This window comes from Alternaria metachromatica (genome assembly GCF_023757995.1).
Source record: "Alternaria metachromatica strain BMP 0045 chromosome Unknown scaffold_6, whole genome shotgun sequence".
NCBI classification, from domain to species: domain Eukaryota; kingdom Fungi; phylum Ascomycota; class Dothideomycetes; order Pleosporales; family Pleosporaceae; genus Alternaria; species Alternaria metachromatica.
This window is the reverse complement of record NW_026055497.1, coordinates 1,294,332-1,311,038: the sequence shown is the minus strand read 5'-3', so window position 1 is coordinate 1,311,038 and position 16,707 is coordinate 1,294,332. Positions and strand designations below refer to the sequence as shown.

The 16,707-nt window shown below is 53.2% G+C and overlaps 5 protein-coding genes across 5 annotated transcripts; 3 read left to right on the top strand and 2 right to left on the bottom strand.

The window, feature by feature from the left end:
• Nucleotides 1-5,347: 5,347 nt before the first annotated feature.
• On the bottom strand, nucleotides 5,348-6,021 carry J4E83_003997 (uncharacterized protein; the record flags this gene model as incomplete). The annotated part of the gene is made up of 2 exons (XM_049330929.1): nucleotides 5,348-5,803; nucleotides 6,016-6,021. 2 exons carry the CDS (start codon nucleotides 6,019-6,021, stop codon nucleotides 5,348-5,350), a joined length of 462 nt encoding a protein of 153 aa, XP_049190346.1.
• Nucleotides 6,022-8,076: 2,055 nt separating this feature from the next.
• Nucleotides 8,077-8,838, bottom strand: J4E83_003996 (uncharacterized protein; the record flags this gene model as incomplete). The annotated part of the gene is made up of 1 exon (XM_049330928.1): nucleotides 8,077-8,838. One exon carries the CDS (start codon nucleotides 8,836-8,838, stop codon nucleotides 8,077-8,079), a length of 762 nt encoding a protein of 253 aa, XP_049190345.1.
• Nucleotides 8,839-10,823: 1,985 nt separating this feature from the next.
• Nucleotides 10,824-11,373, top strand: J4E83_003995 (uncharacterized protein; the record flags this gene model as incomplete). Its single annotated transcript, XM_049330927.1, has 3 exons — nucleotides 10,824-10,847; nucleotides 10,898-11,255; nucleotides 11,303-11,373. 3 exons carry the CDS (start codon nucleotides 10,824-10,826, stop codon nucleotides 11,371-11,373), a joined length of 453 nt encoding a protein of 150 aa, XP_049190344.1.
• A 716-nt stretch (nucleotides 11,374-12,089) lies between these two features.
• J4E83_003994 (uncharacterized protein) lies at nucleotides 12,090-14,078 on the top strand (the record flags this gene model as incomplete). The annotated part of the gene is made up of 2 exons (XM_049330926.1): nucleotides 12,090-12,394; nucleotides 12,443-14,078. 2 exons carry the CDS (start codon nucleotides 12,090-12,092, stop codon nucleotides 14,076-14,078), a joined length of 1,941 nt encoding a protein of 646 aa, XP_049190343.1.
• Nucleotides 14,079-15,413: 1,335 nt separating this feature from the next.
• Nucleotides 15,414-16,523, top strand: J4E83_003993 (uncharacterized protein; the record flags this gene model as incomplete). The annotated part of the gene is made up of 2 exons (XM_049330925.1): nucleotides 15,414-15,418; nucleotides 15,443-16,523. 2 exons carry the CDS (start codon nucleotides 15,414-15,416, stop codon nucleotides 16,521-16,523), a joined length of 1,086 nt encoding a protein of 361 aa, XP_049190342.1.
• Nucleotides 16,524-16,707: the final 184 nt, after the last annotated feature.

Genomic DNA, 16,707 nt, shown 5'->3' with positions numbered 1-16,707 from the left:
GCGAAACGATGTTTCGCATTGCATGTCAGTCGCCTTCTAAACCTAGTGGAAACCGGACACGTCAGAGCCACACTTGACACTTACGACACGTCGAGCGCGCATAGATCGTTCCTGACGGGTTATCCATGTCGTTGTCTTCGCGTAACAATTAATCCGTATGCGAGAGGCAGTCGCCATCGGTCGCCATCACTTCCAAGCTGCTTGCCCACGCTTCCAACCCGGCAAGACCCACGGTAGTTGATACATCTCCGGGATTACCGCATGTTCCTGGACTATATTCGAGCAGTCATAACGATTTTCTGGATTCCTGCAGATCGTTGGAGTCACTGGGGCATCTCCCGTGTCAATCTTACGTTGGATGCTTATTGCACTGCATTATGATCAGGGCTCAAGTTCAAGGAGACATTTACCCGTCCACTCTTTCCCGGATAGGTCATATCGTTCTGTAAACGACATCTGTGGACCCCAAAACGGTTGTCCATGAAGCCAAGTCCGGACTATCGAACCATTCCGCCTCGCCACGGTCTATATGGATAAAAATATGCATTCGCTCAGAGGCACGTCTTCCCGAGTCCATTACCGTGTCGATCAGTGAATCCCACTCTGGAACGAAGTGAGTGCGCTGAAGGTGTACACGGAGTCAACTGTCATGCGCCGTCAGTTAGGAGACGTGGAGGCGATACTGTGCCACTGACTCTGAGCCAGGCCATGTCCTCTCCGATTATCGACTGATTTTTAGGGAACAAATTTCTCCGTAATGCAAAAGTCCGCATTCTACTCTAAACGTGGTTGCCAAACGTCGCTTATGCTTGCATGCTGCTGCTTCTTCTATACTGAGCCGTTTGTTCAGAGCTCAATGGCATGACCTCAACAACGCCCAGCGCAGGTCCGATGTTCGGCTGCAGCATACAGCGGTTATTCGGGATCGCATGTGGCTTGCCAACATAGTCTGGCCCCATCCTCCCGCAGGCGTTCCAGCACATGAACGCATGAGCTTTGAGTGACGATCGTCACTTAACTATTCTCCGAACCCCGGGTCTCTCATCAAACCATGTGGGATATCACGGAATAACAAAGTCGTGCTTTCAATAATACTGAAACCAGCATTGCGGCGCCAATCGTAACGGTAACGGCTCGTTAACCAAACTCGTCATGCGGGCTCTCCACCCAGGGGCCGACGTCAACATTGAGTGAGGTCGGTTGCGTGTGGCTCACTGGCTGCCGTCAAAAGGAAAACAAATGGTCTGATTCCAGACCCCTGTCCACTCGTCTATCCGTTTGGCGGAGGAGGAATCCTTTGAATCCTTTGCAACGGACACGACACCGCACAGAGCGCCGCCACGCATTGTCTCCCCACAGAACGGCGAAAAGCAATCCCCTCGGTCGAGGCCCTGAAACTCAACAAGCAATTCCAAGCTCTCGTGCGCATTGATGACGGAGAGTGTACTACTTGCCGGAGGTGTGATAAAGTTTAGCGAAGACGGCCGCTGAACAAGACTACAAAAAGCAATCGCGGGATGGAGATGAAGGAGCGTCGCCTCGTCAGCAGTTCCCTTGATTCGAGCTGGCACACGGTTCCTGCCAATCGGGTTGTTGGTGCAGGTGGATCGGAGCGCCCCTTCAAGCCCTTGGATCGTGCTCGCGAAAGATCTGCGCATCATCTTGGTTTTGCGCAAGTGTCTCAGGTTCTAGTTCCATCTCGCTTGCAATCATGGCGCATCCAGAACGAGAAGATTGATGAGCCTGGCAATACGGGCCATACGGCGACGGCAGGGGAGACTCCAAGCAGCCTTCTAGCACAAAGCCTATGCCTACGCCTACGATTCCCCCAGCCACACAAGAATCCTGTTGCTGCGCGCATCCGCTTACAGAAAACAGTGCGCCAACATATGTTGTCACCATGCGTCTATCAATTCCGACAACCAAGAACCGATGCGCACGCCCAGCGGCGATCAAGGGAACGTATCGTACCATTTTGCCGTCACGACTGGTGCAGTCAAGTATTGAAGGTACCGAGGGAGGGGTACCTTCGTAATGACAGCCACTCAGCGTTGCCTCTAATCAGCACCATCACCAATCAACGAACCTTTGCGTCGGAACCAAACGCGCGACGGTCCATGGTGCCCAGGTGGGATGACGACGTTTCCGAAATAACACCACCACGCAGAACCTCCAACACCTACTTCTGCAGCTGTGCAGGTCAGAGCGCTCTATCATCGGATGCACGCAATCTTGCTCCAGGCAATCTTTCCCTAGATTATCATGGCTGGGCGATTTGCCTGCGAAATTGTTGCGAGATTGTTGCTACTGCCGCCCTACGCGGCCTTGCGAATAGCACTCTAAACTATCAGCCATGATCCCTGCGCGCCAGACCTTCGAGAAGGAGGTTTGCACGGAATTATCCATAACACCGACCGTTGCCCCTCCTCCTCTCCGCTACTCATGACAAGGCAGTCAAGCAGGGACCTTGGACTCGCATCCTGCCGTCGACCAGGACCCCCTCTCATCACCGCGAGCTTCGTCCGAAATTTCCGACAGAGAGAGCAGGTGATGCCACTGTCATGGTAAGACGCGAAGATTTGCCTAAAGAACCGCGATCGACAGCCGTCTGCGCCGTCTTTGTGAGAATCCCAAGTGCCGACAGCTATGGCAGCTATGCCAACAACGGCGGTGCTATTGTGGGTATCTGTGTCGCATTCGTGCTGGCAGCACGTGGCGGTGAGTATCAGCAAGCACCGTATCCCGCAACGAGCCCCAAGCCGATAGCAGTTATCTCGGACATTAATACCAGTCTTTGCGCAGGCCAAACCGTCGGAGCATCCACAGTGTACCAGCATGCTGCCAGAGTCATAGCTGCACCCAGCACACCCAGCCTGACAGCTGTGATCGCCCAATTTCCGCGTCGCGCGAACGCCCACGCCCACCCTTTGCCCGTTCGCATCCCAAAGCACACGAACCGCATTCTAGCGCCAGGCGGGCTAATGCTCCGGGACTAAGGCTTCTTGGGGTGCGATATGACCGTGCGGACGATCAGAGATGGGATGATCCCAGCTTCTAGCCAACATCAAGGCTCGTCCCTGCGCGCCCGCATCGTCCAACTCAGCACACTCACTCTCTCTTCCCGGAACAACGTTTGAGTCAGAAAACAGTGATCACACTCAAGGGCCGACTCGTGGAAAGTACCATTGCGCCATGCCGCCATCGCCGGATCACCTTCGTATTCATCTTTGCGACTCGTTCCGGAACCTGATGCTAGGGACAGCGTTGGGCATCCACCGTTCGGGATCGCCTCACTACCACTCTCGCTACCAAATAACGATATCGCCGAAAAGAGAGTTTCGCCATTGAGGGACGACCAGCGATTGAGTTTGGCTGGCTTGCGGGAACTAGAATCGCGCATATCGCGCAAGACTGTTTCGTGTTGTCCCATGGTTCACGTCTATCTCGCGTAGAGAACTTTTACCGGCATGATGCTTGTTTGCAACGTGATTGATGATCAGACCGAAGGATTCCCAGGCTCTACCCTTTCATCTTCGTGCCGTGCTTGTGCGGCGTTCATGCGACTGGGATGCACCACGTCACCGCCTTTCTAAGGATCTTATCATGGTCGTTATAGGGACGTGTGGTAGTAGGTCCTTTTCAGGCAGGAACGGCCGGGCCACGTGATTTCGTCGCTGCTGGGAACCTCCTTGCCAACATCAGGCACACAACGTGGATGAGCAACGACCGAGGATTCTGGAAAAGCTGGGGTTGACCTGGTTGCGCGCACGCTCAGGTACAGACGCTGCCCAAGGGGCGCAGATGAATCATGCGGTTGTTCGGGCGACAATGAAGCTGTTGTCTACATGGAGGATGCCTGGTAAGCTTGCAATGGTAATGGTGAGTAGTTCATCGAGACAACACGATCTCCATCGTCGATGTAGGGCTGTCTTCTCCTTTGTCATTTTTCCATCATCATCCTTGCGCGCACGACTCCTTCGCGCCAGCGCCAGCGCACTTGTTGCCTACGCGATGCGACGACCATGCGGTGTGCGAATGTGAGGCTGTCAGCTATCGCCAAATGCGTGCGCTCGCCGAGAAAGAGAAGGAGCGGGTGGCCTTGTGAATCATCGACTAGGTTACTCCAGGTTACAGAAAGTACGCAGCGCAACATGTGGATCGCGAGGAAGTTCCTGCGAAGCTGCCCCGTAAGGGGTATCGCTTGACCTTGCCGAAGTGTTGCGAAGAGTTCTTGCGAAGGAAGTCTATCGGTTCAATATGCCGAAGAGTCGCGAAGAGATTCCCCGAAGCTACTCTGAATGCGTACCGGCTGAAGCCGAAAAGGTACGAAGCTGTTCTGCAAGTGTATCGGTTGACCTTGCCGATGGGGCGCACAGAGTCTCTACGAAGCTGCTCCGCAAGTATACCGGCTGAACTTGCCGACCGAAGAGCCGCAAAGAGCACAGATCTGAGCGCCGTTGAGGTCGAGTGACCTGACTGCGCTGACTTGCAGCCGATCGTCATTACTAATAAGCCGCGAAGAGGCGAATGCGTTGTTGTGAAGCCGAGCGGACTGGAGAAGATCTGAGCACGTCTCGATATGTGTCCTATTTGGCCGTATGTAGAGAACGTACGATCTATTGAGCTGTACACGCAAGCACGGCGCAAGAGACACGTGGTGTTGACGCAAGCTTGACGCGATGGGGCGTTATGCGGTTTGTGTCTGGGGAAAGAGCCGATAGCTTTGAAGCTGTGCTTGGGTCAGGAGTGTCGTGGTGCAGGATTAATGGGGAGGGTGGCTCGCCCCAGTGAACGCTAGGCAAAGAGAGTGATCTCGGTGTCTACTTTCCAGGGACAGTCTTCGGTGATCAGATGAGTTGAGGTCAGTGTGAGGGTAGCGCAGTTCTTCAACTCCTATTCCCGAATGATGCATCAAAACGCTTCGACACAAGTATTCCGATCCACTGAGTATTACGATGATGTTCCTATTCAAAACGGCCTTTCCTCCAACTCACCTCGAAGACAAGTTATCTTTCAGGCGATAAATATGACACATGATGCCTAGCATGCAGTTTTGACTGTTCTAACAACGGATCATCACTTACACTCGAGGTGGCTACACCTCACCTTAGAGTCAACGGAGGCATTACGAAAAATGTCATCAATGTAGAATTGTTATGTTGTAGAGTGTTTACTTATCCAGATTCAACAGTGTGTATGCAGCAGATCGGGACATAATTCTAGGCACTCCTGCTCCTACGCTTCGAGCGACGTGGTACAGCTGTTTGCATCTCATGAAATTACATTCCAATTCCTGTTCGGCGTCATCGCATCGCTTGCGCGCTCTCTCTCTCTCTTCATTTGCTTTCTACTCGAGCTCATACAGATCCTGCGGACTCTCCGATTGATCAACGAGATCGACGCGCAGCACCAGATTTCCATCATCACTACTATCGAGTACATCGTATGGCGCAAACTTCGCCAGGATCATAGCGTCGTCTGGTAGATCAGCGAAGCTAGTCCGATTATTCGGTGGACCGGAGTCGCCATGTATCAGACTCCAGCTGGGCTCTTCTTCGATCTCTCTCGCTAACGCATACTCTTGCGACAGATCGGTCTTTCGCATATCACGCACAACGCGATGTATCTTCTCTTGCTCTATCGTGAAGTCTTCGTCGTCCTCGTCTCCAGAATAGACGAGCTTGCAGGTGTATCGCCCAACATGCTGCAGCTCGATGTTGAATAAGATGAGTAGATGATTGGTGTAGTCGTTCCCAGCCAGTAGTATTGCGCCGCGCCGACAGTTGAGAGGGAATGTGTACGCCTGGTCAGTGGCTATACTTGGTACGTCTAAGGGGTGAGCCTTAGCACTACAGTAGACTGTATTGAACAATCTTAGAGTGTCTTCGCTTATGACTACCTGTAGAGGTCGTCGCTTTTCTACTCTGATGCTTGGCTCTTGACTCATGAAGATGGCTGTGGGTGTGCGCTCCTCGGCTTTCATAGTCATCAAAGGTCCAGTGGAGCGAGCATCACGGGCATAACGGTTTGTTCCTGGTGGCCCAAGGCGTACCACGGGTAGACCAGTCCGTGTATTGTAGGTCCCGCAATGCAAAATAGCTAATCCGTATGGGTCTTCGCCTTGGTGAACAATCGGAAGCTCGATTCTTAAGCCTTTGTTAGTCATCGAATACGGACTCTGGAAATCATCGTCAAGGATAGGGATCAAAGTGCTGGCCCCTCGAAACTTTGACGGATGTGCAGCCAAAGGCCCACAGAGATCATTTCGCGTACGCTCAAAGCCTAACTGCCACGCAAATAGTGTTTGGTCGTCGGACTGCTTCATGATTTCTTCCTGTTGGGGATGAGCGGGAAAGAACGAAGAGCCAGAGGGATGACCATCGTACCTGCAGGCGAAGAAATGCTTTGCTACCCTCTCCATATAGTAGTGGCATGTTGACACCAAAAAGTCCTAGGAGGCAATACGCCAAATCCTCCGTTCTGGTTGTCTCGCGTTCAGAGGCCCAAGACATGCGCTGTGCAACACTGCACTTTGTGACGTCCCCACCGAGTAATATGTACTTTTCAATGCCAGTCCTTTTCACTATCAACTCAAGCAGAGTCCGTTTGTCGCCAATCTTGCTCCAATTGGATGAGCTGTTGGCATAGAAAACCATCTCAGATGGGGCTATTAGCTCCTGTAACGTCCATCCTCGAGTCCACCAGGCACTGTTCATGACATGCGAGATGGGCTCTAGTCGCTGCCAAGCAAGAACATGCCCCGTTTTCCAGCGGCTGTTGAGTCCACTTCCGTTCCCATCCTGGTGCTCGTAGACATCGATGATTCCGGCCCAGGCCCCATCGGCATCTTCTGCTCGGTATGTTGGCCAAGTATGTACGTCGGCCAAGTAGGCGTAGCAAACTATAGATTGTTGATACCAAGTATACATTGAGTTGATGGCCTCGGACAATTCTGCGCTCGACGACTTATCGATACAGCATGTGTCAACCCACACGTACTCTATCATATCTTCCAATGCTTGTTCGCAACATTGCCGTATCTTCTTGAACCCAGACTTCCTTTTTGTGGCGGCCGCCCGGATTTTGAGCTCCTGGTCCTTAGTAGATCGAACCCCTTTTTCTTTGGCAGTCGCCCGATCGCTCATCTCTCGATAGGTGACTTCTTCACCCTCCCATCGGTGCGACAGGATGGCATACGGTGGTATTGAAGAGCCCTCGAATTCGTGGAATGTCATATCAATCGCACGGAGTAGGCGCATGTTGCCGTTAGATCCCGTGCAAAGTCTTTGGCTGATGATGCTGCTGCGTTGTGTGCGAATCCAGTCGTTTGAGCGACCGTGAGTATTGTCAGTGATGCAGAATTTGCCCAAGGGATTCGTAGCGCAACATAGTAAGAGCGGCTGAGAGGTGACGAGGCTAGGCTAACAAGCGTGGGGGCTGAAAGCTGCATGAGCTGTTCCATCATCGCGAGGCGGTTGGCCGTCACGACCTCACACTCACGATAACTTCAGGACGAGTCACATGGACTGGAACAAAGCTAGAGATAATAAAAAGTGACCTCCACTAGAGGTGGGATACTTCATTCGTCATCATAGCGTGTGCATTGTATGGAGGAAGGAGCGTTGCGCTGCGGAGACTCAGCTTGGTGGGATCTCGAGGCTCCATCACTAAGCGGCATCACGCATCAACCTCTTACCGACGCCGCAGAGATACTGCAGACGTCCCGAACAATGCGCATATGTGTGTGCATCGAAAGAAGGATACTTTGCTAGTTTCGGGAATCTCATTCACGCGAAAGCTATACAAAGCTTCGAATATCGGATGATTTGAACAGTCATCTAAAGGAGATCCGGGTTCGTATCTTGATATGGTCTTGCTGCACATACAAGTAGCTAGTCAGCTAAAGGCAATGCATGAATACCTGTCGTAGTATTCCTGAATTGACATCATATAGAAGAGCACCGGAAGTCATGGTCTGCACCCCACAGGTGTATTTCGAAGTCCAGCTAAATCACCCTACACGATCCACATGTGAAGGTGTCAAGCGGCATCAACCCTCGTTTCTCATGAACCAATCTAGAGCTCAAGCACTCCATCCTCTTGCTGGCCCATCCCGAACCAGCTTCCGAGGGTGTTCCAGGCACTCTGCTTCTCTCCAGGCAGCTGAACGCCATCAATCTCCTCTTGAGTAACGCTGTACCATTCATCCTTGGGAATCCATCCAATGTATGCACGGTCTCCGAAGCCTCCAATCCAGTATATCTCCTCGACAACGAGACGCACCCACTTGCTCTCGTGAATGCCACTGCCTGGCAGCCACCATGCAGCATCCGGGTGCTTCTTGACATAGCAAGCCGTCACACCCAGCTTCTTGACAGCATCCATATCGATGTCCTCGAGTCGTCCGACGAGTGAGAAGCGAGGAAGAGATGCGGGACTACGCCACTTGTTGTCCTGGGGGTGCCATCGCATGCTCAGGGTGATATTGGAGCCGGCATCTACGTTCTTGAAGGAGGTCGCGATGGTGATGGCGAGGATGGTCGGGTTGCCTGAGTCAGACTCGCAGTCGCCGAAGTAGTCCATCAAGCCTATGGGCGCGCCGCCGACATCCGAGGGTCGTTGCTCGGTGGTGTGAGAGTCTGGGAAGACGGTAGATAAGGTGCCGATGTTTTCTAGGCGCATGATCCTGCGAGCTTGGACGGCGGACTCGTGGACCGTTGGTATCTTGAAGCCGGATCCATCGCTGGAGGACGGGTTCGCGAAGAAGTGCTGCGGTGATGGGAGGTTGGACGCTGTGGTGACGGAGATAAGGCCTACGAGGGCAGCTTGGAGACGCATCTTGCTACTGCTTGTATCCGAGTGATGCAGATATGTAACAGTGTGTTTCGAGAGCTAGATCGCTACAGTGAAGCGTCAGTGACGGTGGTGGTTGATGGCAAACAGCGACGCGTCCGAGCGAAGCTACGGGACGCATCATGCGACACCCAACCGCGGCGGGGATCTCCGACTAGGGTAAAGGTAAAGTCTATTGCGGAAGGCATGACCGTGTCGGGCACAGAGATGGCTCATCCATAAGCATCTGAACACAGCATGACCGCGCTGCTTGATAGTGGCTTGAGGGTCATTGAGAAAGTCGGCGTGTCTAACTTGTTGTCCGCTGTACTTGTTGATGGGTCGCATTATCTTATCTGATCATCTCTGGTAGATGTGGAGGCGAGATCTCCGTTCCGAACATCTAGACGCAGCAGCCTGATAGATGGTAATTCCTGCATCGGCACAGCTATCTATATGCGCTCTGCCTATTCATTGCTTGTGGGAAGTGTTTATAGTGAATGCATAGTGGCCGTTCTGCTGAGCTCGATGCTCACATTTCGATGCACTAGCGCTGCACGTGATCTCGGCTAATCCGGTGAGCCGCCGTCCACAGCCCTGGAGTCATTTTGACCCTCTCGTCGCCGCCCAGTCATCGAACACCCAACGACCGCAACCTGTACGTATTCCGCCCGCTCCTACGACTGCACCTGCATCAAACGCGAAGCCTTGCGAAACCAAGACTTTCAACTCGCACCCAACACCCGAAACCCCAGAGGTACACCGCTAATCGGACTTTGCCACCACACAGACAACTTCGAACGACTCATCACACCCATCAACAACCGCCAATATGGGAAAGGTTCACGGATCCCTCGCTCGTGCCGGAAAGGTCAAGTCTCAAAGTAAGTCTTGGCTCATGTGGAACGATTGCGAATGTCTGCTAACAATGCATAGCCCCCAAGGTAAGCTTCACCCATCGATACACCCACGCCTCCAGCCGATAGCGACACGTCGAATCACGACCACGATCACGCGACGCCTGAGGAGAAGGACGGATTGATTATGGATGCTATGTGGATGTGGACAGCCGGCTGACACGCTACACAGGTTGAGCCCCAGGAGAAGAAGAAGACCCCCAAGGGCCGCGCCAAGAAGAGGCTCACATACACCCGCCGTTTCGTGAACGTCACCATGACCGGTGGCAAGCGCAAGGTCAGTAGACATCGCGCATTTGTATGATGGGCAAGTACTGACACGTCCCAGATGAACCCTAACCCAACCTCATAAGCCAAACACTAGAGGAAGGGCGAACGAAACGAGCACTATGAGCTAGAGAATACGGTCATGAATTCGGTTTCTTCAGGATGGCTATGACTCTGGATCAGAGGGAAGTGGGAATCACGGACGTCGCCACGGCACGTTCCTCAGTAGCAGCATGATCCCACACTTTGGGATGATGGGGGCATATTCATGGCGTACATGTACATTCTGCTTTTTGCACAGCTGCATCACGAATTCTAGCTGCTTGTGTTCCCAACTCTGGTCTTCTTGGATTGTGTGCCGTGTGTTGTTTCTTGTCGCGTTGGCTGACCCTCTATGCTTCACTCGACCCGATGCTGTGTCCATCCATTCAATCGCGTTTCAATCCCCACCGTGATTATATTATTTCGCGTCTTCGAATTCGCACCATCATAGCATCTTGGTCGCATTCAAAAGCGGACAAGCCCGTCCAGCTTGTAAGAAATCCGTCATCAACAGCGACGCACCCTCGGTAGGCTTGCCTTCCTCCAGATCTATAAGCTAAGAGCTTTCTAAGCTCTGCATTATCTGTCTTTAGTCCAATCCTCGAGTGCTGCATCGTAGATCTCTCAAGATCATACTGCGGTGGGAACGGCAGGTCCAAGCGGCGATCTACGTCACACCCGAACCTCACTCCACTTGAGCTGTCAGAGCACCAACACCTCCATTTGCAGAGCATCAACAGTACAACACCAACAACAACAGCAAACATGTTCAAGCGATTCTTCGGAGAGGTAAGCCATTCTAGAATTGGCTCTCAGCATCACCTGCTAATACCATCCAGCACGGCGCAAAGAACGTCGTGACACTCTTCCACGCGCCTTCGAACCAAGCTTCCACTCGCGTCCTCACCCTCCTCAAACAAGCCAACGCACAATCCGTTGCGCATGCGACTGAAGACCAAGCCAGCTCCCACAAAGCTCAGGACAAGGCCGAGCGCACAGAGTTCGAGCTTGATGTCACAGAAGCCCCACCCACAACCGACCAGCTCAAGAACATACTGGACTACTTGGGCGGATCGGGCGCGGCAGGCAAGGTTATCAGCGGAGCGGAAAACGAGACTGATGCCATGAGGAGGTTGAAGGCGGACGGAGGCGCGTTCCAGAGACCGCTTGTCGTGGACTGGAATCAGGGAAAAGCTGGTATGTCCGCAAAGGAGAAGAGAGGCTACTCGTGCTAACCCTGACAGTCGCTGGAGAGAATGAGAGCGAGATCATGAAGCTGATACGGTCGGTACCGAAGGAGACGGAGAAGGTGTAGAGCGTGGAGAGATGCGATCTGTACTATACCCACTCCACTCAGCCTGTGATTCCGGATACTACATACGGGAAAGTACTATTGACTTTCGAAATTGCCTCTGGACGCGGTATGTCTCAAGGCTTCACCGCTCAGTAGCTCAGGAAGAGACGTTTTGCTAGGCGGCCGGTAGCTGCGTCCCGAGGTCGCTGGTAAGACACTGATGCAAACACATGCATATGCAAAAGAAATTCCCAAGAAAAGCTTCTTCCAACATTCCCTAAGGTGTAAGTGTTGTACTTTCTTACTGCTCGTCGCGTCCTTGTGCTTCACCATGTCGAAATCCTCTGTGACCATGTCTTTCTGTCTCTGTTCTTTTCCAGTCACTCAGCATCTTTACAAGTCACGCCAAAGCTATGCAGTTGGGCCAATAGCATGAGCGGAAGAGCGGCGCGCGGAGATTTCGAGCGTTGGTCACTCACGCTCACCTCCTCTTTCTGGCGGCGCCAAGACCTGTTGCTCCTTCCACCTCAAGCGGCGACGAACTCTTGTTTATCGTGCACCCTCGCGCTTGCCACAAATCTCTCAAGTATTCTCAACCTCGCGTTCTCCATCGCAGTTGCTAGTTTCCAACGGCATTCGGCGCCACTCAAGACCTTCCCCTGCTGCAAACACCACCTCCAGTTGTCCCACGCCTACTCACTCGCACCTCCCTTATCGAGCCAGTAGTGAGTTCAGCTATGTCGGATACTGCCCAACCGCCGGGAACTCCGCCCGCTGCAGACACGCAAACCGCAACAACTGCAGACGAGCAGCCTGCGTCCCTCACCGATATGGACAACACTGTTGTCGACCCAGTCAACCATGCAACTAGAGACTCCAAGTTCAGTCCGGGAGCCAGCCAGGCGTTCTTTTCTACCGAACTTGGTACCCGCGCTCCCCGTTCACTAGGTCCAATTCGTGCGCCCGTCATCGCACGTAGCGTCCAAGGTCCTGCCGCTGTGGTGCAAGCAGCGACCCATTGGCAGGTAAAGTACAAGAATCAGTGAGTAACCGTTCGTGTTCCACTCGAAGCCCACGCTGACTCAAATAGGTGTCTCTGCATCCTACCCTCACAGGGGTGGACCGTGGAAGACCTATGGGATGCCGAAGATGTCCACATCGAGGGCAGGAAATTCTGCGAAGAGATGTTGACCTTCATCTCCCGAAACACATACTACGCGGCGGACCGATTCGCTAAGGATTGGGCGCTCGCGCATCCGGATCGAGTCGACTTTATCGGGCTTCAGATGGGCAACGTCTACGACATCAACGATCCGCTTGCCATCGTCGACCAGATCTTCGTGTTCGGCGAGCCTCTCGGGTTCCCTCGTGTGTTCCTCTGGCACGTCGCTCATATTTTGATTACTACATGGATCGAGATGAACAAGGCGACTAACGAGACACTGCGCGAGAGCCTGACGCCACAAGCACGCACTTGGGGTCAACAGTCCACCAATGAAGCAACCCAGCCTTCGTCCACCCTTGTCGAGATGTCTACAGACAAGAAAGGCAGTAAGAACAACCGCAAGATCACACGTTCTCGACCCAGCAAACTGACCACACCGGCAGAGCCTTCGTCCGCCGTCGATAAGCCAGACCATGTCGCGAATGAGTCTTCCGGAGTACCAGATCAGCCCAACATGCGCTATGCTCCTCCACGCATCCCGTCGCAGGGTCTTGTTCAGCGTGGGGGCCATTCTGCTCCATTGAGGAGCGGCGATATGGGTGTTCCGGCGGGGCCCTCGAGACCGTCGCCCAACATGCATGCGCTATCCTTGAACATTCCAAAATCCAATCGTAACATGAACTCCGGGTCCTACGTTCAGCAACACGGCTGGGTCGAGAACAACAACCGCACTGCATATGGTCCATACCCACGACAGCCTTCTGGCGCTATGCCTGCCATGCAGTCGCCTCACTTCCTACCCCCGCAAATGGCACCGGGCCAACATATCGCTCAGCCAATGATGTCGGGTGTAGTTCCGTATGTTCAGGTGGTCCATCACGGCTTTGCTCTCCAACACCCCGACCCTGGCCTGATGTCTCGAGCACAACTCAACTACCAGCAGAACATGATGCAAGCTCAGCCAATAAACCCTATATTCACGCAGCAGCCACACAGCCAGCACGTCTCGATGGGCGACATGACTAACAACATGATGCTTCAACACCAGGATCCTCGTGCGCCGGTGCCCCGTCGTTCCAATCCACCGCGCAACCCCCAAGAGCTCTACGATCCCTACGGTGGCAACAACCCTAAGTTCAACGGTGCCCCGGGTCATAACAACATAGGCCGGAAGGGTGGCAACAGCGGCTTCGCCGCTCAGTATGGTCGTGGCCGCAAAGTATCCAACCCAGGCGGGCGGGAGTCCTATAACAGGTCCAACGCTGAGTACAACGGCAACGTTCCATCCAGCGGACCTCGATATGCCGACTACACCAATCGACGTCGCCCATCGGAAGACGACCCGGCTATCACTGGCGATTCCGTTTCTGGTTGCGGTCATACATGGATTGGACCCAAGAACCAGACCGTCACCGAGCTTTGGATCGGAGATTTGTTACCCGAAACCGGCGAGTCTGAAATTGCACAGATGTTCAAGCAGACGATCGGCATTAGCCCTATAGCGGTCTCCTTGAGGGGCAACAAGATCGGCGCAAGTTCTATTCATGCCTTTGCTACGTAAGTCAACTCGCTGTTGTCTCTGTGGATCCGCTGACACATCTAGATTCGTATCAACTGCAGACGCCAGCGTAGCCCTGAGCATTAATAAGTTTAATCCTCACGTACGTGGAGTCCGCCCTGTTGTGACGGTACCAAGGCGTTTCTACCAGAGGGACATACCATCGAGTTCAAGCTATTTTGATCAGTCACATACTGGGCGTGATGCCTCACGCATGTCGATTCAGAAAGACGACAAGCCTGTCACTGATCTAGAGTCAAATGCACCTACAGAGAGCGCCAAGGCATCGTACTCTCCCCAGGATGCTAGAAGCGGCCTGTTGAAGAAGCCATCCCCGCAGTCGGACATTCCTAGCTATCCAGAGACAGGAGACGTCAAGCTCGAGATGCCCAAACATCAGCAGAAGTCTCCTACAAAGAAGAACAAGGGCAAAGGTAGGCGCGAATCAACAGTCAAGAACACCGATGCAGCCGATGAGAAGACGAAAGCTGCTGGGAAGCTGAACTCTGATGGCCCAGCTGTCACGAAAGAGGAAGAGGCCGGCACAGAGTCTACCAAAACCATCACTGAACCTACGAAGCCAGCGACTGTCGATGGGCCTACTTCTTCGGCTGAAGAACATAAATCCTCTCCCTCCGAATCTACACCAGCGCTAGACCAGCCGGAAAATGTAGCCGACGCCTCTACCGTACTGCCACCCAAGGATTCGGAGACGCTAGAGGCAGGACAAGACGCCAAGACAACACAGAAAGGGCGTGACACTGACGTCCCTCTCAACTTCGCAGGCGCCCTTGCTAAGAATCTAGAGACTAGATCTGACGCTACTTCCATCGCTAAGGATAGTGAGAACACAGGTGGTGGGCCTTCGAGTACAGCTCCGATAGAATCGCCTGCGCATTTAGCAGACAACGATGTCTCGGACGATGAGGCCAAGAACGACACTAGCTTCCATTCTGCGCCAGAAATCCAGCCTGAGTCTGTGCAAGCGCAGCCGCAACCAGAGTTCCAGGACAAGGCGATGACTACGAACCATGGTACTGCGACCCCAGCCCAATTCTCATATAAAACGTCTGACAGTACATAGAAACCACAAAGTCGCCGTCTATACCTACCGAGACCAGCCTGAATAAACTCCCAACACTGATCACTCCACGCAATACTACTCAGTCTGAACCACCTGGAGCTGCGCCGCCAAAAGAAGATACCGCGCGTCAGCTTCCAGCGTCGGAGAGTACACAAGACCCTACAACAACCGCTACTGCTCAAGGAAACGAAGAAATTTCAACAGCTGCAGAGACCTCATCCGTCACTGCAACCAAGAAAGCTGGTACTCAGCAGATGCAGTCGCTCCACCCGTTCGCGAAGAGCAACAAGTCTCAGGCCAAACGAGAAAAGGAGGCTAGAAAGAAGCAGCAGAGGGTGAGTCTTGCATGTACGAAAGAACATGAAACATATGCTGACTTTGGCTTTTCACCTCTACAGAAAGAAGACGCTGATCGGGTCGCTAAGGCGAAAGCTGATAAGGCCATATCCTCGCAAAAGCCCAACGATGGTCCCTCCGCTCAGCGTGAGACTGGGTCTCTAGGAGACTCTGTGAACTCACCTGGAGCTACAGATACAGTTGCTCAGCCAGAAGCGGCCAACTCAAAGACTGGCGGTGATAGCACCACAGGAAACAAGAAGTCCAAAGGCAAGGCAAAGATGCAGCCAGCTGGTACCAGCTCTGCCGATGGCGAAGACAAGGCTGTTGCCGAATCGGAGAATGGTAAACTCAATGGTAATATCAACGATTCCAAGGATGTCTCTTCAGTAACTCACCAGGCGGAAAAGATGGAGGCCTACCTCACCGCGCCAGCCAACCAGGGATCTTCGGGAGACTCTGGGGTAACCCCAGCTGCTGAACCGACCCCATCAACTCCACCATCTGTCCCTTCAATTACCCCAAAAACACAAGGCTCCTCCCAGAAGATGCCTGCCCAGGAAGTAAATGATCCCCATAACCTCACTTCCAATCAACAAACTCACGTTCCAGGTCACTCTCGCCGCTCTTCCGCTTCCACGCTAGTCGGAGAAGAGCGAGTGTTACCGTCTGCTTTTACCCCTCCTGCCCCTACCCACCCGGACTCCTCGCGAACCGTCTCTCCTGATGAAGCACCCCAGCTCGACGCCACCCCGACTGTAGCACCCAAGAAGAAAAAGAAGAAACCAAAAAAGAAGAAGACCGCACCCGTCCTCCCTTCAGTTGACCCCGACCCCCCCAGGGACGGGGACTATCATAACTATAATCCTTTTTCGTCCCAAATGAGCCACATAGATGCTATTCGTCGGGCTAACAAGTACGATACCACCTCTTACTATGCGGTTACAAACGCGCGAATGGAGAGGGATGCTGAAGAGAGCAGAAGGGCTGCTCGAGCCCTTGCGGATCTGAATGAAGATGCTAGCTGAGGAACGAAAAGACGCTGGTCTGTCGTCCAAAACGTGTACGTTCCACTCAACCTTCAAGCGCGATGTAGCTAATTGTGTTCACAGCTTGAAATGACCGCTCAGGTCGAGGCTTGATGGGTAGATGTGCCTGACGATGGACTTAAGAGGCTGGAGCTTGGGAGAGGGATGATGATGGCTTTGAATT